This window comes from Protopterus annectens, chromosome 1.part1 (assembly GCF_019279795.1).
Source record: "Protopterus annectens isolate FY-2018-M chromosome 1.part1, PAN1.0, whole genome shotgun sequence".
Classification (NCBI taxonomy): domain Eukaryota; kingdom Metazoa; phylum Chordata; order Ceratodontiformes; family Protopteridae; genus Protopterus; species Protopterus annectens.
In genome coordinates, this window is record NC_056726.1 from 814,875,544 (window position 1) to 814,892,104 (window position 16,561).

General features: G+C 42.8%; 1 protein-coding gene across 1 annotated transcript in view; it reads left to right on the forward strand.

Moving 5' to 3' along the window:
• The window catches only part of TLN1 (talin 1), a 3,443,760-nt gene that overhangs the window by 1,276,084 nt on the left and 2,151,115 nt on the right, over window positions 1-16,561 (forward strand). The window contains exon 12 of the mRNA XM_044078439.1: window positions 707-862. Coding sequence (XP_043934374.1) covers window positions 707-862 — 156 coding nt within the window. The remainder of the gene's footprint in view (window positions 1-706; window positions 863-16,561) is intronic.

The window sequence follows — 16,561 nt, forward strand, 5'->3', positions numbered from 1 at the left end:
ATTTTTTTTTTTGCTGCCTGCTACACCAAAAGCCATGGTTCACAAAGAGCTTACAGCGCAAAGGGATCTCCTTGTTGAAAGTTATCAGGAGAAGGGTACAAAATTTTTTTCACAGCATTGGATATACCATGGAACACAGTGAAGACAGTCATCAAAAAGTGGAGAAGCTATGGGATCAATGTCTGAAGTGACTTAAGTTTAATCATGTTGCTTTTTACTCACTGCTTGAGCAGCAGAATTTTTAATTTTTTTAGTATTTGTGTATATTTTTGGGGTATCAGGTCCATTAGTAGAGCTTTTTGTGGTTGATTTGGGACTCGCTGATTGCAGTTGTTTTCCAACTATTCAAAGTCTTGAGGCTAAGGCTTGACCTCCCCTTGTAGGATCCATATTAGAGTTGACTTTCAGTGATGTTAGCTGTGTGTGTCCTTTCAAAATTGGTTAACAATTTATCTGCAAACTTAATAGCACTAATGTGCTTACTTGGGCATGCTGCTTTTATGTATGTATTGCATCTTTTTTTTTTTTTTTCTAAGAATGGAGTTGATAGTTTGTTGAACAAATGAGATGTGGAGTAGGAATGTAATAGGAATGCTCTTGAGAAAGCACATGTACTGTTTTCAGGGTGTTAAAGCCAATTTTGAACTTGTAACTTTAAAGACCTTTTAAAACAGTTTCCTGATTTTTCTTGCTTTTTGAATTTTAGGAAAAAATGAAAGGGAAGAATAAACTTGTCCCACGTTTGCTGGGTATTACGAAAGAGTGTGTCATGAGGGTGGATGAGAAGACAAAGGAAGTGATCCAGGAATGGAATTTGACAAACATTAAGCGCTGGGCTGCCTCTCCAAAAAGCTTTACACTGGTATGTTTAACTATCTGAGTTAAGTAAATTACCATAACCCTGGTACTTGTTCTCAGTTTTATTTCAGGGAAGGGGAGAAAAACTCTTCTGTCACCTAAGGAGCATGTGCTTTGAGAGCCTTTTTTGTATTTTTTTTATTTTTTACTTATGAGTTTTAAGGAAATATGTGCTTCTTAATTTAGAGGTACAAGCCCTCCATTTTTCCAAGTTTGGAAGGGTTGACTTCCCAGTTTTGATTCAACACCAGTATTTTTCATTTATCTTGTGGAAATAGTTGATTCTGTATAGTTTTCATTTCTTTTTTTGTCTTCCACCCTCTTATGTTCAAGACGAATATTGCATTTTTTTAATGCCTGCATCTGTACTCATGGTCTACTGGTGAAGGAAATGACAGGAATGTTTTTCTGGGAAGACTCTTTCTACACTTTTATAAAGTTTAGCTTCTGCTCACTATTGAGTCTTTATTGAGCCTCTTTTCGTGAAATAGATAAAACATTGTATATTTGTTACTTTTAATGTTAGTGGCTTCATCGACTTTATTTTCGGCCAAGTTATGCTTACATGATAATACAGTGCCGAGGTACATTATCACAAAAAGCATAGGTGGAAAGGGGTTTTGTACATTCTTGTACTTGATGTAGATCTACATTTTGAGATATTGTATTACTGTTTGGTAGAAATAATGAGAGATTGGTCACTGTTCACATCTTGGTGAACTTTTCTATCTAACCTGTTTACAAAATTTAAATTGGTGTCTGGAACTTTTGTGCTTTGCAGTGCTTGTTGTAATGCTAGTCTTCTGCTTTGTGTCTAGCATTGTATGTCATCTGACAAGATGTTCATCATGCATTCTCTGTTGCAGTAGTAACATTTTGGGATTCCCTCCTTTGGAACCTCTCACCTTGCCCGATTACCAGAGTTTTTCCCCATCCCCATCCCCAAGGCTCGACGGATTCTATCTCCACCAGTGTCAGAACATGATATATATGTCATTGGGTGCCATTTCTACAGTTCAGTCTTGCATTGAAGCCTGAAAAAGCTTTTGTCTAGTTTGTCAGTCCAAAGCTAGAGATAAATCTCCTAAATCCAAGTACCCCATGAGGAGAATTCATTTTGTATAAGTCTACTGTATTTTATTGTTGGATATCCATGGTTAAGACTAATGTCTGCCTAGAATGCTGGAAAAAGATTCCTCATCAGGATTTCTACTCTGCTTTTTCTACCTGGGTCTAGAGCATGACATGACTAGTGACCACAGTCACCTTATTTCAATTCTAGGACCATTAAGATTAGGGTGAGTCACTAGAGAAATTTTTAGAGAAGGTATTGGTGCCCCTTGTATGATGATCTTCGTGTTTCACTGTTGTAGCATCACCTGTGGGTTATCCCTGCTGTGGTAGCCCTCATCCAGCTGAATACCAGAGTCAGTGTTTTCCTGCGTCGGCTGTTGTTGATTGCTGACTTGCGTCAGGTCGTCAGTGCTATAAAGCAAGGCAACAGATGCCATTACCTCATTCTTTCTTGCTGTGGATCCTGTAGCAGAAGCAGTTCACAAGTGTGCTGGTCGATCACTACCAGAGCTTGAATTACAGCTGAAAACGTCTAAAGCTAAGTATCCTGTTGGGGATCCTTTTTTCTTGCACTAACAGATGTCCTTAAAAGTTAACAATTGTCTCCTCTGTGGAAAGCAAAGCCCACACCGAGATTTCCATTCATACTGTGTTACTTGTTTAGGCCCAGACCACGACGGTCCCCATTGCTGATTCTGTGCCCTCTTTAACATGAGAACCAATTGTCATAGAGCTCTTATTGTAGTCAGGTATTTTCGCCTTCCGTCTTTGCATTCTGAAATGTTGTCCATCAGCCAACAATCTGTAGATATTCCAAAAAACGTAAAGATAAAGACAAGACCACACAAGGCTAAGCCTTCCGACGACTCTACCGCTAAGCAGGTCATCAGTTCTCCGGAATTTAGTGGGGTGCCTTTGCAGCCTCTGATGCCCAGTCCGATACCTTCACAGGCCTCTACCCGAGACCCTTTCGAGTCCAGTATGCTGCAAAGATGATCTTAGTCTTCCGAGCCTTTGATTGTCTCTGTCTCAGTTTGGTCTGGAGCCCCGACACAGGCACCGGCTTCTGAGGAGGTTTCCGCACTACCAAATCTAGACAAAATAGAATGTCTTCTCAATCAAACTACTGATGTTCTTCATTCCACATTGCTGCAGTCCTAACTATTGGGTAGTCCGCTGTCCAGTCGGCCCGAATACCAGAGTATATGGCTGACGTCGGTCAGGGCGCATTAGACTGACGTCAGTACGTCAGGGTACTAATGCGCATGACCGACGTCATATCCTCAGTCTTTTTTGTCGCATGGTCCGATGCAGAAGCAGTTTTGCGAGTGCAGGTTGGCGTTCTGAAATTTTCTGAAGACGGAGTTTCAGACCGAATCAGAGTTGGCTAAGTACCCCGTTGGGGAACATTTTGGTTTTTTCTTGCCTCAGTATTTAACCGGATGTCAGAAAAAGTGAATAACTGTATTTCTTGTGGGAAACAGATACCTCATAGGGATTACCATACCTTGTGTATACCTTGTTTAGGGCCTGAGCACGACGTTGTTGGATGCCGCTCTTGTGCTAGGTTTAACAAACGCACTATTAAGAGAAGGTTAGACTGTGCCAGGTTAGTGTTTGGGAAGCGTTGCAATTATAAAATGCCGTCGGATGCTCCGGGCCAAGCTTAGTCCAAGAAGCGCAAGGACAAAACAGAGAAGCCTAGGGTTGATGAACCGGCAGTCCCGGACGTCGGTTCTTTAGAAGGCTCAGTGGAGCCAGAGGTTTTGCCAGGAGTTTCTTTGGAGTCTCAGGCAGAGACTTTACTGTTACAGGATGTGCCTTCTCAGGAGGTAGGCCAGGCTGAGGGGGCTTCTCAGGTAACTGTTCTTCCCTCTCTTCCCAAGGTAGTTAGAGCCTCTCCTTCTGTTTCCAAAACTTCTTTGAGAGGTAGGCCAAGTTTAGCTTCAGTGGGGGCTTCTCCTAGCACTTCAGGTTCTGTGCCTAAGAAACATATGCTTAAAATGGCAGAAGATTTGATTACTATGATTAGAGGTTCTATGCCCCTCCTGATAAGAGGCCTAGGGTGGAACCTGAGTTTGATAGTTTTGAACAGTGTTCAGAGGCTTCTGAGTCTTCTGGAAGATTTGCAGGAGTATCCTCCTTATTCTGATTCTGATGTGGATGATTCCACTCCTACAGCTTCTCCTCCTGAGGATTTCTCATTTTCAGAGACTCTGCATTCCATGAGGGAGCACTTTAAATGGGAAGGCCAGGATTACTCTGATTCCAGGAAAAGGCTTAGGGAATTCTTGTTTTACCCCAGCATAGGCCCTTAGCTATACCTCCTGTGTTGAATGTGGTGGAAGATGTTTTTGCAGAGGCTTCCCTGAACCCTGATTCTTTGCCTCCTGCTCCTGTTAAACCTGATAGGTACTATAGGGTGCCTGAAGCTCATAAGTATCTTTTTAAGAGTCCTAGGGCAGACCCGGAAACTGTTTCTCAGGGACCTAAAGGTGTTAAGGCCTCTGTGGTTAAAAACCCTGCTCCCACTGATAAAGAGGCAAGGGCTTTGGATAGATGGGGAAAGAAAGTGTATACTTCTTCCTCTTTAGCCATGAGGGCGTTGAATTGTCAGTTTCACATGCTAAAATATCAAAATTATCTCCTTTCACAACTGAAATCTAAGGTGGATGCTTTGGCGGAAGGTATTGAGTGTAAAGAGTTGCTGGATTTTGTTCATGTGTCTGAACAAGTGGGTAAGCATTCTTTGCAATGTGGTTTTGATGCTGTACAGGCCTCCTCGAGGGTGGCTGCCACTAGTTCTGTTCTTCGCAGGCATGCCTGGTTGAGGGATCAGAATTTAGCTGAGCATGTTAAGACAAGGATTTTGGATGCTCCTTTACAGTCTGATGTGTTGTTTGGTTCGCCTGTGGAAGCAGTTTTAAAGAAAATGGAGGACAAAGCTAAGTCTATGCAAACTGTTAAAGATTTTTTGCAGGTGCAGCCACCGAAGTTTAGTAGAAATTGGCCTACTAAGGGATGGACATATCCTGCTTATAATTCCCAGTCTAGGGGTAGGTCTAGACGTGGTAGGGGCAGAGCTCAAGGTTCTTTTAGGCCTAGAACAGGGAGTTCACCTGCTCAGACTTCTGGTGAGGGCAGGGGTCAGTCCTTTCATAAACAGACCCAATGACCTGCCTTTCCAGCTGCCAGTAGATTCTCGTCTGGCAGCTCCTTTGGGAGGAAGACTGTCTCTTTTCAAAGAAAATTGGGTTTTAATTACTCAAGACAGATGGGTGTTGGATATCATTCACCACGGTTACAGGTTTTATTTCCATACATTGCCCCCTTTCAAAGGCATGCCAGACGTTCCTCCTCCACAAAGGAAAGAGGCTCACAAGCAAATTTCTCTGTTACTCCAAATAGGGGCCATTCAGCCAGTCCCTGTATCAGAAAGGGGCCTAGGATTTTATTCTCGCCTGTTCCTAGTACCAAAGAAGGGGAACACGTGGAGACCAATTTTGGATTTATCTATCCTCAACACTTATCTGGACATTCCCAAGTTCAAGATGTTGACGTTACAACAGCTTTTACCTCTGCTGGGCAAAGATCACTGGATGGTAACTTTAGATCTCAAGGAAGCTTACCTTCATGTGCCTATAAGACTAAGTTGCAGGAAGTATCTGCGTTTTCGAGCTGGAAATTCTCATTATCAGTTCTCTGCATTGCCCTTTAGCTTATCTACTGCGCCCAGAGTATTCACAAAGGTTCTGGCTCCAGTGATAGCTTACTTCAGGCTAAAAGGAATTCAAATCTATCCTTACTTGGACGACTGCCTGATTCTGGCTCAAGAAAAGGAAGACCTTCTACAGCATCTGGAATATGTTATAGCAGTGCTAAGATGCCTAGGGTATTCTGTGAACGAAATAAAGTCCAGTCTAGTACCCTCTCAAGACATGTGCTTTCTGGGTGTGAGACTGAATACAGCAGCCCAGATGGCCTTTTAACCCCGGACAAACAAAAGAGTCTATCCCTTTACTTCCATCAACTATCTCATCAGTCCGTGCTGACTGCAAGGACAGTCCTTCAAGCATTAGGGTTCATGGCATCTTGTATTCTGGTGCTTCCCAATGCCAAACTGCATATGAGGAAGCTGCAATGGTATCTCAAAAATGTATGGACACAGCACTGCCAGGATTTGGACACTGTCATTCAAATAATACCTTGCCTTCAAAAGAATTTTTGTGGTGGGCTCAGGAATGTCACCTAAACAAGGGACTCTCTGTGACCCGGCCAGAGGCGAGTCAGATTTTAACGACAGATGCCTCGGACATTGCTTTGGGAGCTCATCTAAATGGAAAGTGGATACAAGACAAGTGGCCTGCCAGACTACAGCATCTACATATCAACATGAAGGAGATGTTAGCAGTCCAGTTTGCATTAATGGCTTTCAAGGAGTTACTTCTTCCAGGGCAGGTGTTGATTCTAACAGACAACACAACTGTCATGTGGTACATCAACAAACAAGGGGAACACATTCTTATCCTCTCTGCAGGCAAGCAATGATTTTATGGGAGACTGCTCAGCTTGCAACTAACTCTTCAGGCAAGGTTTCTGCCGGAGCACAGAACTCCTTAGCAGATGTGTTAAGCAGACAAATCATGGATCCCCACGAGTGGAAACTGGATCTTCATGTATTTCAGAAATTGACAGTGTCATGGGGAACTCCAGACATAGATCTGTTCGCTTCTCCACTAAACCACCAGCTGCCAAAGTTTTGCACAAAGGGGTTTCATCACACAGCTTGGAAAGTGGATGCTCTTTCTTTCAGTTGGAAAAATCTTCATGTGTATGCCTTTCCACCTCTGCCTCTTCTTCCAAAGGTGCTCTTAAAGGTCAGACAAGACAAGCCAAGGATGATTTTAATAGCTCCAGATTGGCCTCGGCAACACTGGTACCCACTACTAAGGAGTCTGGTAAGGAAGCCTCCATGGCCTTTACCTTTGATTCCACATCTGTTATCTCAGAAGGACGGTCATCTGCTCAATGTCAAGCTTCACTCTCTTCATCTAACAGCCTGGCATATTCTGTGTTGAAACACAGCAGGTCTCAACTTCCTCAACAGGTTTTAAATGTGATTATGGAAGCTAGAAGACCTAGTACAAGGAAAGTGTACGCAGAAAAATGGAAGAGGTTTTTATTTTGGAGTACAGCAAAGAATTTGGAGATTTCTGAGCCTAATTTGAGTGTGGCTCTTCAATATCTTACTGAGTTATTGGACAAAGGTTTGCCCTTCTCTTCCATTAAGATTCATGCTGCAGCAATTTCAGCTCACTATGATTGTGACCCACCATTGTTTTCGCATCCTTTGTTCAAGCAGTTTCTTAGAGGGGCAAAGAATATAAGACCCCACGTAGAGCTCCTACTCCTGCTTGGGATCTCAATTTTGTGTTGGAAAAACTTACTCTACAACCTTTTGAGCCTGCGGCTACTGCTGAATTGAAATACTTGTCATGGAAGACTGCTTTTCTGTTGGCTATTACTTCTGCAAGAAGGGTGTCTGAGTTGCAGGCCCTTATGGCAGTAGAGCCCTTTTGATTTTCCATAAGGATAGGGTATTCTTACGTACTAATCCTTCCTTTATGCCTAAGGTGGTTTCTAGTGTGGCTTTAAACCAAACTATTCATTTGCCTACTTTTTATGCAGACCCCTAAATAAAGGGGAAAAGATTTTGCACACTTTAGATGTACACAGGCAATTGCGTTATTATTTAAGCAGGACTAAGGATTTTAGGCAGTCTCAGCAGTTGTTTGTTTCTTTTGCTTTGAGTTCAGGGCAAGCCTGTGTCAAAACAAACTATTTCTAGGTGGATTGGGTTTTGCATTGCATTTTGTTATTCCCATCATGGCAAGGAGATTCCAGCTGGGATTAGGCCTCATTCCACTAGGGCTACTGCCACTTCAACAGCATTTCTAAGGGGGTGGCAACTAAGGATATTTTGGAGGCAGCTACTTGGAGTTCAGTGCATACTTTCTCTAAGCATTATCACCTTCCTCTCTACTGTAAGTCTAGGGCTGGTTTTGCCACAGCTATTTTGCAAGGCATGTTGTCAGCTCCTGCTTCTTTATGATTTGCCAGCCTCCCTTACCTCTGCTTTGGGATTCTACCCAATAGTTAGGACTGCAGCAATGTGGAATGAAGAACATAGTACAGTTTTGTACCTACCATAAATGTAGATGTTCGAGGATCCACATTGCTGCAGTCCAATTTACCTCCCTCCTTCCCTCTGTGTTTAGGGGTGGTTGTGTAGGTGAGGTTATATGCTGATATTTTTGTATATATTTTTGTATATATTGTACATATTTTTGGTGCAGGTATATTGGGCCTTGTCTTTTTAGGGTCTTCTGACATCTGGGGCAAGAAAAGACTGAGGATATGACGTCGGTCATGCGCATTAGTACCCTGACGTACTGACGTCAGTCTAATGCGCCCTGACCGACGTCAGCCATATACTCTGGTATTCGGGCCGACTGGACAGCGGACTACCCAATAGTTAGGACTGCAGCAATGTGGATCCTCGAACATCTACATTTATGGTAGGTACAAAACTGTACTTTTCTCTCCAACCGATGGATTCTCTTAGGCCTAGAAGCAAGGCCACTCCTAGAAAGTCTACCTTGGCCAGCATTGTACTCCTGCCTCACCACCCCTAGCTCAAAAGCTTAAAATGATGGAGGATCTCTTCTGCCTTATCGGGGGTAGTCAGGCCATAACTTCTAAAAGGAAGAGACTTTTCTTCTGAAATACTGACAGAACAGGATTCTGATGAGTCTTGATTATTCAGATTTTGAAGAGTAACAACCACCTCTGACTGCTTATGAAGAATCAGATGCAGAGGAATCCATTCCTTCTGCCTCCCCACCAGAAGATCTTTCCTTTGAGGAAACCCTTCACACCCTCAGGGAACATTTCCACTGGGAATCCCAGGACTTCCCTCAGTCTAAGAAAAGACTTGAGTTTCTATACCTGCCCCAGCACAGACCCTTGGCCACCCCCCCCCCCATCTTAGAGGTTGTGGATGTTGTCTTCCATGAATCCAGCTTAGCTCCTTATGCCCTCCCACCTGCTCCCAGTAAACCTGACAGGTGTTAATTACCGGATTCTCAGAAATACCTGTACAGAAGCCTTGCTGCAGATGCAGAGGTCATTACACAGGGACTAAAAGGAGCTAGTTTTGCAGAGAATCCTGTTCCTTCTGACAAGGATTCCAGAGCACTGGACAGATGGGGTTAGAAAAGTATACACCTCTGCAACCTTGGCTATACTCAGCTGTCAGTTCCACATGTTAAAATATCAACAACACACTTTGGAACTATTAATACAAAAGATTTCTACCTTTCTTGATGGTGCCAATTTGAAAAAGTTAGATTTACTGCACTCTACTTGTCAAGTGGCCATACCCTCGTTACACTGTGGATATGACACCCTAGAAGCCTCAAGCAGGGGCAGCAGTGTCATGATCTGTGATTAGGAGACATGCATGGTTAAAGGAACAAACCTGTCCCTGATCATGTCAAATCTAAATTAATGGATGCAGCCTTGGATAAGGGCTGCTTGTTTGGAGTAAAAGCAGAAGAGGTGCTTAAAAAGATGGAATACCAAGCAAAATCCATGCAAACAGTAAAAGATTATTTTCCGGTACAACCTCTTGGGTTCAGCAGGAATTTTCTCTCTAAACACTGGTCCTTTCCTGTACCTAGTAGACAAGGTCAAGATAGGTCCCACAGTGACAGACCACGCAGGCTCCTATCCCAGGGACAGCAGACAACCAAACAGTGGACCACTTCTGTTCCAAAGGCAGGGAATTCTAAGCCATCCAGCTATGGCAAAAATTTGCAATAACTCCCTCTCCCCCCTCGGCTCTCTTTTCACTCAAACTCTAGGAGGAAGGCTCTCGGTCTACAAAGAAAATTGGCTGGCTGTAACAAAGGACCAATGGGTCTTAAAGATAATTTTTCAGGGATACAAATTCTTCAACAAACTCTCAATTCCAAAAGGGTACCCAGATTTGCCTCCAAATCAGTGAGCAGAGGCACTGAAACAAGTTCAAACTGTCGTATCCCAAGGAGCAGTAGAACTTGTCCCCCAAGATCAGACAGACAAAGGCTTTTATTTCCGACTATTCCTTGTTCCTAGAAAAGAGGGCACTTGGCACTCCATCCTGGATCTATCCATTCTGAACATCTCCCTGGTGGTCTCAAAGTTCAAAATGCTAACTTTGCAGCAGCTGCTGCCTATGCTGACAAAAATGCCTGGTTAGTTACCCCAGATCTAAAAGATGCCTACCTCCACATCCCCATAAGGGAATCCTGCAGGAAATTCTTTTGCTACAGAGCAGGCTCACTACACTTTCAGTTCTCTCCGCTGCCCTTTGTCTTATCTACTGCTCTCAGGGTATTCACCAAATGCTTAGCCCTGGCCGTATCCTTTTGCAGACAGAAAAATATACAGATATACCCTTATCTGGATGACTGCCTCATTCAGGCAGAGTGCAAGAAAAGATACTCAAGGACCTCCTATTTGTCAAAACCCTCTTAACCTCCTTAGGGTACACCATCAATGAGAAGAAATCAAAGCAAACACCCTCCAGGAAGATCATTTTCTTGGGGAGCACTGTTGGACACAGCTTCCCAAATGGCCTTCTTATCCCAGAAAAGCAGAGCTTCCTGCCTCTCTACTTTACCCAGCTGGCTTCCAGAAGTCACCTCACTGTGATGAAGTTCCTGCATGCCTCTGGGTACATGGCATTTGGCGTCTTTCTAATTCCTCTGGCCAGGCTTCACATGAGAAAACTTCAGTCGTATCTAAAGAACCTTTGGTGTCAGCACTCTCAACCTCTAGAGACCTCTCTCCCTCTGATCCCCCTGTATAAGGGCCAAGTTTCTCTGGTGGGCAGGGGCCTCTGCCAAGAACAAGAGTCTTTCCTTCACCCTCTGCCCAACCGGCCAGACCATTACCACCAATTCCTCAGACATTGCTTGGGACGCTCACCTAGAAGGCAGGTGCACCCATGGTCTTTGGGATGCCCAGCACCTTCCATTACACATCAACCAAAAGGAAATTATGGCAGTACAAAAGGCTCTGACACCTTCAAACCCCATCTCGAGCCAGGGGTTCTCCTAATCAAAACAGAACACCACAGTAATGTGTGGTACATCAAGAAACAGGGAGGGACCCAATCTTGCCCTCTGTGCAGCCTAGCCATAAATTTCTGGCTGACTGCCTCTTTCATGGGATTACACCTAATAGTCAAATACCTACCAGAGATTAATAACACCCTGCCAGACTACTTAAGCAGAAACTTACTGGACCCCCAGGAATGGCAGCTCCACAGAAAAATCTTTCTACAAATCACTCAGGAGTGTGGGACTCCGGAGGTGGATCTCTTTGCTTCGCATCTCAACCATCAGCTGAAAGAATTCTGTACCAGGGAGTATCATCACCTAGCATGGAAGGTGGATGCCTTGACCTTCCTCTGGAACACCCTCTTTGTGTACGCATTCCCTCCTCTGCCTCTTATTCCCAAGGTACTGATCAAAATAAGGGAGGAGAGACCAAAGGTCATCCTCATTGCTCCAGACTGGCCCAGACCACATTGGTACCCCCTAATGCACAGCCTTACATTATAGCCTCCCAGGCAGCTTCCCCTGATCTCGGACCTCGTGACTCAGGTGGGGGGAGGGGGATGCTGCACCCAGACTTGCAGACTCTCAAACTATCAGCATGGCTTGTACTCTAAAGGCAAACAAGGAGCCCCTGTTAAGCAAACAGGTCCAAGACATTATCACAGAGGCCAGAAGGCCCAGCACCAGAAAATTTTAAGCAGGAAAATGGAAAAGATTCTGCTCCTTGAGCCAGTCCAGAGGGGGCATTACCTCACAACCTTCCATCCCTCTTATCCTGGACTACCTAACGGAGCTACTTAATAGTGGCTTCTCCTTTTCTTCTATTAAAATCCACACCTCAGCATTTCGGCTCATTTTGATACATATCAGTCCCTGTTCTCCCATCCTTTGATTAAACAATTCCTTAGAGGGGCTTCTAGTATCATATCTCCCAGAAGGCCACCCATGCCAGCCTGGGACCAGAGTTATGTTTTGGAAAAACTAACCTTACCACCCTTCGAACCTGCTGCTTCAGCAGAACTAAGATACCTCTTCTGGAAGACTGCCTTTCTTCCAGCTATCACCTCAGCCTGAAGGGTTTCAGAACTTCAGGCTGTAATAGTCATTGAACCCTTCATCATTTTCAATGCAGACAGGGTCTCCCTGAGGACTAATCCTTCCTTTATGCCCAAGGTTGTATCTAATGCGAGTGTGAACCAGGCCATAAATCTTCTGCCCACCTTCTTTCCTAACCCTCGAAACGAGGGGGAAAGAATTTTGCACTCACTAAACATGCACAGACCGCTCAGATACTATCTGGACCGTACTAAACCCTTCAGGAAAACAGACCAACTACTTGTCAGCTTTGCCCCAGGGGCAGAGGGGAAGCCCATTTCCAAGCAAACCATTTCCAAATGGATATCGCACTGTATCCATTCTGCTAAAGATTACATTGAACCCCCCCCCCCCCAAGTCTATTCAAACCCATTCCACTAGGGCAGCCTCAACGTCCATGGCATTCCTCAGAGAAGTTCCCACCAGGGATATCCTGGAAGCTGCCACCTGGACGTCTGTCAATACCTTTACCAAGCAGTACCACCTACCTCTTTTTTTCTAAGGCTAAGACAGGGTTTGTCTCTGCAGTTCTGCAGGGCATGCTGACTCATGCCTAGGTCTCTTACTAATCCTACCACCCCTCTCCTCAGCCTTGGGAATCATCCCACAGGTGATGACTGCAACAGTGAAACATGAAGAACATAGTACAGCTGTGTACACTTACCATAAATGTAGATGTTAGAGTGTATTCACTGTTGCAGTCCTGACTTCCCCCTTCCTTCCCCCTTATATCTTCTTTCTTTAGGGAGATATAAGCTTCTCACTGTGGCTTTTAGCCACCAAGACTTTTGCCATATTTACTTTGACTTCTGACTGGTTAGGGCAAGTAAAACTGATGTAATGGCATCTGCTGCCTTGCTTTATAGCACTTGACTACCTGACATCAGTCAGCAAGCGACAGCAGCTGATGCAGAAAAACATTGACTCTGGTATTCAGGCCAGCTGAGAGCTACCACAGCAGGGATAACTCGCAGGTGATGACTGCAACAGTGAATATACGCGAACATCTACATTTATGGTAAGTGTAAACAACAATACTTTATGGTGCCTGCTGGTTATGATAAATCAGAACTCCCCCAAACAAAGGGAAGAGATGTATGTGAAAGGATCACCTTAATTTCGTCAACAGTTCATTTCACCGACACTCAACTCAGCAGGCCCAATTCACTGACACTCATTTTGTTGAAAATGATATATGGCCTATTACTGTAGAGCGACCCTGGAGTTAGAATGTATAGTAAGGGCGTGTTCCCCCACATACTGGGATTCTATAATGGTTTGTTGGTAAAAGTTATTCATTGCACTTTTAAGAATGCAGCTGTATACTGTAAAATGTTTATGATGTGGGGGGCTTTCCCCCCCTTTCTGTATATTCTAACTCCAGGGCCACTCTGCAGTGGGGAATAGGCCATATATAATTTTCGACGAAATGAGCGTCGGTGAAATGAGGTGGCGGTGAAATGAAGTGTCAGTGAATTGGGCCTGCTGACTTGGTTGTCGGTGAAATGAACTGTCGTCGAAATGAAGGTGACCTGTGTGATGATAGAGTGCCAGACAACAGCATATCGTCAGATAGTCTTTCCAGGCTTGCTATTTTCAAAGGAGGAGAGGCACATTTGCAGTTACCTGTGATTACTGAGGGTGCAGCAAAGGCCTCTGCAGAGACCCTTGCAGAGTCCGCTATGCCATTGGTCCCCCCTCTGTATCCATATAGGATGAAACTGTTAGGGCATTGAGTGATAGAGTTGTTTTGCAGATTCCAGCTTCTTACACCCATGTTAGATCTACTGATGGGGATGGAGTAAAGTTTTTTCCGCTTTTCTAAAGAAAAAAATCTTCAGACTGGGTATAGGCCATGGCCACTCACCACCATCCTGGACTAATACCTACAAGGATTTTACTTTCAATTTGGAGAATTTCAAAGGTTTCTTGAGCACAGACTTATGGCTGTTCCTGCAGTTAGAGGTTTTAGATGTCATTCAGGATCCTTTTAGCCTGAATCCCAACCACCTCCTCCAGGAAGCCTGATTGTTCCTACAGGGTCCTGGATACACACAGATACACACAGATTTCTGTTAAGTTGCTTAGTGGATCCCTGAGGCGGTTCCCTCAGGTCCCAAGGAAAATAAGAGCAGCACATAAAAAAAAAAAAAAAAATCCTAATGAGAGGGAAACCCTAGACAGATTTGACAATTAAGTTTATATGTCAGGTACTCTGGCCGTGAGAGCTTTGAATTGTCATTTTCATGTGGTAATGTTTCAAGAATCCCTACTTAATAAATAAAACAGAAGTTGGAGAGGATATATGCTAAAGTTCTCCAGAAGGAGCTGTTGGAACTGTGCAACTCTTGTTTTCAAGTTGCTAAACAGTTGGGGTAGCTTCCTGTACGTATTTTTTTTCTGATGTAACCGTTATGGAACTAAGCAGTTGCAGGAGCAGATACTCATTCCTATAGGACAGCAGCTGCTTTGTGTTTTCAGATGTCTGTGTTTAAAGCATCAATGAATTCGTCACTTAAACTTTATGCATACTTTGTAGGTATAATTTTTACTCCGTCAAGGAGCAAGGAAGTTGTTGTCATTGCAGTATTGCAGATCATGTATGTTCTCCCACCAGGTTTCTTTTAGAAAGCCAAACTGTAAACACTGCTGTATAAAACAAACTCAAATGAAAAGCAGCAAACCAGTCCAGGAAACTCCCACCTCGATGTAAAAGGTTCACGAAATGATTTTCACGAAGCACCAAGCAGTTTGTATGAAGAAGCTCACAATAAGGTATCACAAAGCACCACACAGTTTATTAACGCCACAAACTTCTTTAAACACGTTTTCATCAGACTCGACATCATCAGATAATACTTTCAACCAACCATTACTCTCATTTAAATACACCTTATGAGGTTAATTGAATAATAAACACATTGAATTGATCTAATTAATGAACAAATAAACACTCAATCCTATACATGACACATAAATTAAAAACTATTATTGAAATACTGTTAAAATGTTAAACCACATTTTCTACTAATAAAATTGTTAATATATAAAATACATGCGTTATATACACTCTGTGTATAAAATAAAATACTGTTAAAAAAGAAGAATAAATGACAGTTTTTTCTTTCTTAATATACTCCTGCCTATACCCAATATGTGTTTCCTTCTACACTATTTTTAAAAGAATAAATGTATGTTTTAAATATACAATGATATGCTCTGATATACCAAGGCTGAATAAATACACATTCCTACACTAAAAAAAGGTAAATATTTGTAATTTCATATTATGTTTTCCCTGCCTTGATTTTTAAATAAGGTACAATAGAAATAAAATCATTTAATCCAGGAAATTTGTTGGAATTCAGTAAGATTTGCCAATGGGTCTCCCTATGGGCCAGCCTAGCTTCCCATGGTCCACCCCTGACATCCCTGGAAACAGATTCCAAAACAAAAAATATGAACTTGGCCCCATCACATGCTGTGGTATGCCTGAATAATGCGTTTTTACTATTACATTTCTGAATTTCATACTGGTATTCATAAATACGCCTTTTTAAATGTCGTTCCGTCTTGCCTACATAAAATGCCTGGCAAGACTGACAAATTGCCAGGTATATCACCCCCGTGGAGTTGCAATTATAAAATCTTTTTGACGTGATTTTTCTGTTCCTACTCTCCAAATGTATGTATTCTGTGTTTGCTATGTATTTACATTGAGGACACCTACCACATTTGAATGTCCCTTTCCTCTGACCATTGCTAGATTGCTGTTGCTAGGTTCTGTATTCTCTTTACCCAAAATTGGGTAAAATCTACTGGGTCTAGCCGTTTGCACCTCGTTCCTTACATCATTAATTAAAACAATAGGGTATCCTCTGTCCTGAAACATGAGACAATTTATCACATTCCAAACTGAACTGCAAGTCATTGGAAGTCATACGAGATACCCTCACAAATTGTCCTTTCAAAATACCCCTTTTTTGAAACCTAGGATGTGTGTATGTATATATATATATATATATATATATATATATATATATATATATATATATATATACATTATTCGAGTACACATCCTCTCATGTTTGGGTAAAGAGAATACAGAACCTAGCAACAACAATGGAGAAGTTATTCCTTTTTCTTTTGATAATTTTAATTTAGCTTTTATTACTGAATATAGTGCCAATGCAGGGTATATTCACAAAATTATTGAAAGAGAATGGAAAAATTTCCAAGACCTTACAGATTTAAACAACCTCAAGGGTAAAGCTGTGAAAACCATATTTAGGAAGGGTTTTAACATCAAGAGGACTTTAGAACAAGAAGTTCATCAGGTATTCTCCAATGGTCAGAGGAAAGGGACA